Below are 8,795 nucleotides of genomic sequence, written 5' to 3'. Positions count from 1 at the left end.
TTGAGGAAGGCCCTTTTCTATTCCAGTATGACTGTGCCCCAGCATATAAAGCATTGTTAGTGTGGAAGAACATGACTGGCCTGCACGAAGCCCTGACCTCAACCCCATTTGAACAGTTTTCGTATGAAATGGAACGGAGATTGCGAGCCAGGCTTTCTCGTCCAACATCAGTGACTGACTTCACAAATGTTCTACTGGATGAATGGACAAAATCCCCACAGAAAAAAATCATGTGGAAAGACTTCCCAGAAGAGAAGAAGCTGTCATAGCTGCAAAGAGGGGACCAACTACATATTAATGTATATGTATTAGGATACAATATCATAAAAGTCCCTGTTGGTGTAATGGTGAGGTGTCCTAATACTTTTGCCCATATATTGTATATATATTGATGGCTATTGGTCAGAACCTTCCTTGATGTTTTATTTAATGGAACAACAAACTGAACAAAGTAGTTAAAACTTCAAAGTAGAATAAAATGTTAACTAAATACGTAACTTCATAGATTGCATTTATATTTGTATTATATTAAAATACAGTTTTATTAGCCATGAGAGAGGTTGTGCAAAATTATCTTGAAACATTTTTTTATATTTGCACAAGCATTCAGTGCGCCCATACTTTTGTAACTGCAAAAAAATTACGCAACATAAGATTTCGGCACACACCAGCTACTAAAATTAGAGGGAACATTGCCCACATCCCATAGTAAAGAATACACCACAGACAAATTAGTTGGATTGAGATGGACACAGCTTTGCTTAACCCACACAGTACGACAGTACCATATTTTGCCATTATTCCGATATGTTGGTTTAATCAATTTTACCCTTATCCATGTTTGTTGTACCTACCCAAATAAGACTTCTTTTATTCAGGACAAGCAAGGCTTTTCTTTTGAAACCATATCAACCCACAAAAATAGTGCTAGTGGGTAAAAAACCTATGTTAAAAATATTTTTTTCTTTGCAATTTCTTAGACGTTTTTCTACACAGCAGGTGCCACTGCTCAACAATTACCTAATTTATGTTCGGCAACATGCCCTGATGACAGTAATGCAATCCACATATGCACTTTAAAAAATATATATATATATATATATGTTTCCATTTCTTTGATCTCCCCTGCAATTATCACACTGTGATCAGCAAGCACAACACTATAGCCTTGCATTGCTGATTGTAATGTGTGTTGTAAGCCATCAGCCTACCGGAAGGGAATGTGTACCAATGTACCGGCACTTGCGCCAAGCACTGTTACATCTGATCTGTCAGCAAGAAGCCAGCGATTGACAGCATAATATCCCATGCAGCGGCAGGGAGATAACAGCCAGTGCAAAAAACGCTGGATGTACCACTACATCCTAAGAGGGCAACTTACCCCGCATTACCGTACAGGCACATCCATAGGGTAACGAAGGGGTTAACTGCAGAATCAAGAGGTGAACAAACATTGTGAGTGGACTATGTCACCCTTTACAAATACCATTAAATACTGTAAACAATAACCAAAATCCCCCTGCAACCTCTCCTAGCTATGGATTTAGACGCAGCCCTTGAGAACCGGCATTAACCCCAGGGCCGGATTAACGTAGGGGCTGATGGAGCTGCAGCTCCAGGCCCCTACCTGAAAATAATCCCAGTCAAGGCGGAAGATTTCCCGGTGGGCCCGCCGATGGGGCAGCATGAGCATCAGGGCAATCTTTGCAGTCCTGCTGCTGGCGGCATGCATTGACAAGGGGGGCAGCTGGGGCCATCACATACATCAATACTAAAGGGGGGGGACAGGCTGGGGGCATGAATGTACAGGGCAGGGTGGGGCGCGATACACAAGGGGGCAAAGACACAAAAGGGGGGTCAACAACAAAGCAGTGTAGAAAATACATTGTTTTTATTGTTGTAGCTTAGCCCGTCCGGATGTGGGTGTCAATGTGGCAGAGCCTGTCTTGATGTGTGTTTAGGTGTCGGCGTGGCAAAGCCTGTCCTGGTGGGTGTTGCTTTGGCAGAGCCTGTTCTGTTGGGTATCAGTGTGGCAGAGCCTGTCCTGGTGTGTGTGTTTGGGTGTTGGTGTGGCAGAGCCTGTCCTGGTGTGTATGTCTGATCTTCTGTTTCCTGGCACTTTACTTACTGTTGGAATAAATCTAACTTTTTTAATTTTTACTTATCCAGAGATAAAACAAAGCAAAGGTATTGTGTTATTTACCCTATTTCAATGTGTATATCTTATTAAAAAGGATTAGTCGCACTAACTTGTGGCTTTGGTTGTCCTATGTATAATTACATAATTACATATAATTACATCTTTACATAAGATTATATCCTATACTATCTGACTGACTGCGAACTGATGTTATCTTTATCGGTACACATGGATGACGGGGAGTTAAGATTCCATCTGTTTTTATTTATTTCCATAAAAAGGCCCACCAAAATACTCAGCACCAGGCCCATGATGCTCTTAATCTGGTCCTGATTAACCCTCCCAGTGCTGGACGTCTCAGGTGACTTCCTGTATGAATGAATGCATTGCGTTCTCAATGAAGGTGATGTTCAATTCATGTAAAGTGAGTGTTCCTGATTGGTCAGAAGCCAATAAGGAGCCTCAGAAAAGTTTTAAAACAATGTGTGCCACAAGATAAACAGTTAGATGAACTGGCACGCTGTCATGCAGGGGATCAGACATTATCGCACAGCCAGCCGTCCCTCTTCCCACCTGCAAATAAAATCAATAAAACTTACACTCAAATACACTCCAAAAAATAGCTAAAAAAATAAATAAAAAAAATAAGAAAAAATACCCTAAACATGGAAAGTTTGTTTAAAAAAGCCATGAAAATTAACGTTACGGCTCACCAAGGATAAATTACTGGTTGTATGATAAGTGTCCAAATGCCTGGGTTGTCTTCTCTCCAAAAATACTTTTGTGAGGGTATTTTTAGATGATGGCTAGATAAAAAAAATGAGAAATTAGTCAAATAAAATTTGAAAATGTCAAGTTTGAAAAAGGGAACAAGCATGTTCCGTTTTGTGCCTCATTAATTCCGAAAAACATATCAAAACCTATGCATGTCAATTTTTTTCTCATTGTTCTAAAAATGTTCATTAATTTGATGTATTATTAATACTAAATGTTGGACTATACATCTAAAAAAAATGGTATCAAGAGAAAGCTCTATCTGTCCTGCACAAAAAAATTAAAAAGGAGAATCAAGTTTAAGGAAACTGGTAAAAAAAAAAAAAACGCTGTAAAAGTCTCAGGTTTTTGGGCACAAAACACTCTCAGTAAAAAAGGTGTTAAGAACTTCTGGGCATTGAACCATTCCTCGCACTGTATGGCAACACCTCACTTGTGCCACTGAGCAGTAAATGAAATGTGTGTTAGAAAAGTCACCCTAGAACAGACCACGTCAATCACACTACATCAGGAGTGATGAGGGGGTCTCTGGTGCAGGTACCACTTGGCTGGGGGCAAGGGACTGCGGGAAGTTTGCCCTTCGTCCTACTAAGACTAAAGATTACATTGGCTATGTAAGTATCGGTAATTTGCAGTGTTTTACAAAACACTGCTTCTTAGAAACCATTCTTGAGTTTAAGCTTGTTTTGTATTATTCTTGAGTTGTATAAAGGGGTATTTTAATTGTATAATACTGTCTCGTAGCACTAATGTTTGAGAGGTAAAGAGTAATACGGTCGCTCTCATGATTTACAGGACTTAAGGAAACAGTTAAATGATACTTCCTCTCTGTGTACCGTCATTACAACATCTAATGTTCGTTAGTGAAATACCTTAACGAATAACTTGGCTCAGACTTTAAAAGCCCAATACCCCCTGCTCCCTCTTTTCTTCACAGATGGAACTGAAGATTGCAGCCATGGAACACCTGGTGTTACTTGCAGCAGTTTTCCATGCACTGTCCCTGTCAGGTATTACAATCTATATGATTATACAAAGCGTATGATGGACCGGCATCTTCTCTAAAGCTGAAAAAATATACAATGCATAGATAGACTGAGTAAATGCAGGGGTTATAGTCCTTAATAGAAGGTACCTAAACTAGTTTATGACACTAGAGTTTGACATTTATTTTAAATGTTCTGTTCTGTTGTGCTGTATGTGAGAGCTGTCATCTTGCTGTCACGTCACATTTTAAGTAATTTCCTTGGATATCTAGTTGTGGGGATTAAATGGATAGTTTAAAGTCCAAGAAACCTCCACTATATAACAATAATGTTCATATCAAAGAACTGTACTGTACTGTGAGTACCTTAATATGCATCCTTCCAAAATAAAAATAAATAAGGCACACATCTGACACAGAATATGTGCCCTGTTGCTTGAAGCAGCCAACTACTGGCAGGAAAAGGGTTCTTGTCTGCTAGCACTTTAGCTTTCCTGGCAGTGAGTTCACATCTAGGAGTTGCTGTGCAATGGTAGGAGTAAATTACTCTGTAGCATTCCTTTTGATTTTAGCTCTGGAGCAGGCCAGAGTGTCATCAAGAAGAAGTCAAACAGATTATAAATTACCATCACCAGAGGCGCCGAATCCATACCTCACCCTCAGCTTTCTTTCTGGCTGCTCACACATTGTGTCTCCCCTTTAGCGGCACAGGGAGGCAGGAACGCAGCAGGGTTATATAACACAATGTTACATGACCCCACTACATTCCTGCGTTTCTGGACCGGTCCAAAGGTGCTCACAAAGAGCAAGTCCAAGTCTGACCGTCCCTTGTGAGGGAATTTTGCGAATGCGTATGTGTGTTTGTGTATTAGCATGAATGTACATATGTAAGTGTGGGTGAGCATGAATACGTGTGTCGGAGAGGGAATGTCTGCTAGCATAAATGTGTAAGTGTGTGTTAGTGCTTGTATGTGTAAACACAAGTGTGTATTTATGTTAGCATGAGTGTATACATAAATATGTGTGCCAATCCATTTGTGAGTTACTAGGGGGGGGCAAGGGGCCGATGGGGCCACTTGAATTTTCCTGCGTCCCGGGCCAGAAAGTGCCAGCCCTCATCTGACTATCACGGAGGCGAAACACTGTGGCCTGCTCAAGACCTAAAAACAAACAGAAAGAGATTTGCTCTCTTTAGCTGACAGTTAAAGAGGAATAGTTTCAACAAGGAACACTACAGAGAAAAAGTTTGATTTCTGGGAGCCTTAACAAGGGAATTTCACAATTGGAGACTTATGTATAACTTTATTTTTTCCTTTTTTTAAAAAAAAAAAATCCTACGATAGTACCATGTTTGAAATCAGTGAGCTCTTTAGTATAATCCAATCTACTGGGAGTGTTTGTCTATGAAGATGGCACAACTATATACTTGATTTTATCCACGTGTTAGCAATGGATGTGAAACATCTAAACTCAATAATTAGAAATGGTGCCCACATTCTTTTGGTCAAATACTGCACATCTTGTGGAGGGAGATGTGTTCAGGGAATTTAACTGAGCCATGGGGAATTGGGCAAATGCATTTGCAAAGGAACACCAAGAAAAGAGCAATCTGCAAAGGGACGGCAGGAGACAACCACATATCTCATACACGGTGGTACTGCAAGGTCTCTGTTTCTGTAGCTAAGCACCTTTTGGGGTCTGAGCTGCCATATTCCAAAGGGAGGCTGACAATCCGTTCCTGAGTTAATTATAAGCAATCCTTATGGGTTAAATAATACATGTGAGACTTCCTTTAAAGAGGAAAGTTGCACATTTAATGTTAGACATGCTGGCTTTTCTCATACACGTAAGAGATGGCATACCACATTATAGGCAACACAGAGCAATGTATTATTTTTCAATGTTCAGTTAAGTGAAAGGTGACAACCATACCTATTGCTGTTATTGCTGTGTCTTGTACTTATCTTTCCTTATTAACAGGTCGTCTCCTAAAAATAGGACTTTTACAAGATACACCTTAATGTCCATTTTTTAACATTGTCTGCGAATAGAGATTTAACAGGAAGATTAAAATAGCTGATTATAATTGAATTTGACCAGGGAAATTCCTCTTCCCTGTAATAATGTGCATATATTCCATAATGGGTGTGTAAAAAAATATGATAAGTTTTTTCCTCTCACATCACTCTGTACTATTGGAGGACTTTTATGACTTTTCTGTTCACTATAAGTTTAGTAATACATTACCTTATGGTTATTATTTATACAGATGCATTTCATATTGTTGGTGGTCATGAGGCCAAAGCACACTCCAGACCCTACATGGCATCCCTACAGATTGGTGGAAGCAGTGAATGTGGAGGTGCTCTAATTCACCGTAAATGGGTACTAACTGCAGCCCATTGCATGGAGGACATGTAAGACATTTTTAATTATCTAAAACATTTCACCAAATGCTTAAAAAAAAGTATAGCATAGGAAAGAACCAAGCAACCTTAAGCACGTCATTTATTGGGGACTGGCCTTAAAGCGCCAGGGCTAATTTTTATTCTCAGTCTGGCATTGTACATTGGGCTGTGGGTGACCAAGGCTCCCTAAGGCAGAGTGATTCTTTAAGCTATATCTCACACTATTTATCCAATTAACTGATAACACAGAGTTTAATTAGCTGACCTGAGCTACCTTAGCTGTGCTTAGCTATCAGGCTGAGTTCTGCAAAGTCTGGACTGGCCTTTTCTTTAAATGCATGCTGGAAAACGTTGTCCAGAATTTTAAAATGAAATCTAAGCTAGAATAATCCAAAAAAGTTATAGGCACATTCTCAATTTTCTCTGTGACAGACCTGTGGATTTAGTGCGTGTTGTACTCGGTGCACATGACTTGCATGCTCCAGACAGGTATGTGCAGGTGTTCAGTGTACAGGAGTCAATCCAGCACCCAGAATATAACCCCAACACTTTCCAGGGAGACATTCAACTGCTTAAGGTAAGACATGGATCTCCTAATTCTGTAGCCTCTAGGGAAGACCAATTTTACAAAGCATTTGTAATAATTGTTCTTTATAATTTTTTTTTTCATATTATACATTTGATCTTTTCTCTCCTCAGTTGAACGACTCAGCTTTTATTTCCCCCTATGTGCGGACAATTAAGCTTCCTCGTGCCAACTCAGACTTGGAACCCAACACCTCTTGCTCAGTGGCTGGGTGGGGTTATGTGTCTGATTTTGGTGCTGAAGCCAAGGCATTGATGGAGACAGATGTGGATGTAATCAGTCGTGTGGCCTGTAATGTATCCTGGAATTGGGTCATCTTGGAAAGCATGCTATGTGCAGCCAGTCCCAGGCAGAGGGCCAAAGGTTTTTGTTCTGTGAGTAACAAAAAGACAGATTACCATAAAATACCCTTTCTGTTATTACTATTATCCCCCCCCAAGTGCATTTGATCTGCTTGCATTCCTTTTTTATGTTATACATATTCTACACAATAATTATTTAATGGTATGATTGTCCCTGCAGGGTGACTCTGGGGGACCTCTTGTGTGCAGGGACAGTGTGGAAGGTGTGGTCTCTTTTTCTGGAATACGCTGTGGGAATCCATCAACCCCTGATGTATATACACGTGTGGCATCCTTCGTGTCATGGATCCAGAATGTGATAAGAAGCAATCAGTTGACAGAACAGGTCAAGAAGAAGTATAACTAATCAGAAGCAAAACCAATATGATGAAGTATTCCAGAATGTTCCAGAATTAAATTGATTTTAACTGAAGTTAAACTTGTCTGTTGTCAAACACACGGCATGCGCATCTGCCTGAAAACTAAATAAGTGGCTTTTTTCTGTTAAAAAAATGGGCATGGCTGCTATTTTAGACTTAGCGTATATACCAGTTGGATATTTTGGTTTTTACTAAAATCTATCCTCACCTTGTTGAAGGTATCATGATGATTCAATAGCAAAATTGGTGTTAGAGTGGGTGGGTGTATATGTGCAAGTGTATGGTGTTAGCGTGGCTATGTGTGTATGCATGTGGTATGTGTAGAGATGCCCCTAAGCATCATTATATCCACCCACATCCTAATGCATTTCCATCCCCTTCCATTATCGCTCCAAATTGCACCAAATATAGCACAAATATTTAAGCACACTCTCACATATTTACACACACATACATACTCATGCTACACACACTTATGCTAACAGACACAAACACATATACACTTATTTCTATGTATGAAAGAGACCTCCTCTGTGGTCTGTAAAGCAGCCAACCATTGGGAGCGTTTTTCTCAGAAGAATAGACCCCTACGAGCAGTTTTGGCAGGGCCAGCGCTTGAGGTGATTGTGGTAAGTACGGGCTAAACACATCTCATACACAGAAACTAAGGGAGGAGGGCAAAGAGAGTGAACGAAACACTAATTTGATAATTTCTTTGTTATATACAGGTATAAAGGTTTATGTTTGTATACATTTGACTTATCCATCTGACTGAAGGGTCCTGTACATATTTTATCATAGAGAGCAAAAGAGGTTAATATCAAAGCCTCTGGCAGAAAAAGGCCCTCCACAGTTAAGTATGAAACAAAAGGTGATCCTAGAGAAAAAGGGTGTGGGTAGCTAGATCTATTCATAAGACCGAGTGTCTTTGGAATAGACATTCCCTTGGACAGAGTCATTCCCTTGGAACATACAATCTTTGGGATAGACATCCCCTGGGAGAGACAGTTTTTGGAATAGAGATTCCATGGGATAAACAATCTGGGTATGATCATACAGGGTGTCTACTTTCTAGAGAAGACTAGATCTGTGAGAATTTATCCAAAGTGTGCCTATTCGGAGGAGCATGAGAATCTTGGGAGTGAGAGACTTCTATCAAGGCCTATGGAGAAGTTCGACAG

General features: G+C 40.1%; 1 protein-coding gene across 1 annotated transcript; it reads left to right on the top strand.

The window, feature by feature from the left end:
- Window positions 1-3,834: 3,834 nt before the first annotated feature.
- Window positions 3,835-7,827, top strand: LOC128492650 (serine protease 57-like). The gene is made up of 5 exons (XM_053465289.1): window positions 3,835-3,924; window positions 6,169-6,316; window positions 6,740-6,884; window positions 7,007-7,267; window positions 7,416-7,827. Exons 1-5 carry the CDS (start codon window positions 3,852-3,854, stop codon window positions 7,599-7,601), a joined length of 813 nt encoding a protein of 270 aa, XP_053321264.1. The 5' UTR covers window positions 3,835-3,851; the 3' UTR covers window positions 7,602-7,827.
- The last annotated feature ends 968 nt before the right edge of the window (window positions 7,828-8,795 follow it).

Source organism: Spea bombifrons, chromosome 1 (genome assembly GCF_027358695.1).
Source record: "Spea bombifrons isolate aSpeBom1 chromosome 1, aSpeBom1.2.pri, whole genome shotgun sequence".
In the NCBI taxonomy this organism is placed as follows: domain Eukaryota; kingdom Metazoa; phylum Chordata; class Amphibia; order Anura; family Pelobatidae; genus Spea; species Spea bombifrons.
The sequence above is the reverse complement of the archived record's forward strand: the minus strand, read 5'-3'. Positions and strand labels throughout refer to the sequence as shown.

What these genes read in the sequence shown, in the direction of transcription:
- LOC128492650 (XM_053465289.1), top strand. Translation starts at nt 3,852, where the DNA reads ATGGAACTGAAGATTGCAGCCATGGAACACCTGGTGTTACTTGCAGCA. An exon ending in CCATGCACTGTCCCTGTCAG is followed by an intron (nt 3,925 to 6,168) that starts GTATTACAATCT and finishes TTATTTATACAG; the next exon opens with ATGCATTTCATATTGTTGGT. An exon ending in GCCCATTGCATGGAGGACAT is followed by an intron (nt 6,317 to 6,739) that starts GTAAGACATTTT and finishes TCTCTGTGACAG; the next exon opens with ACCTGTGGATTTAGTGCGTG.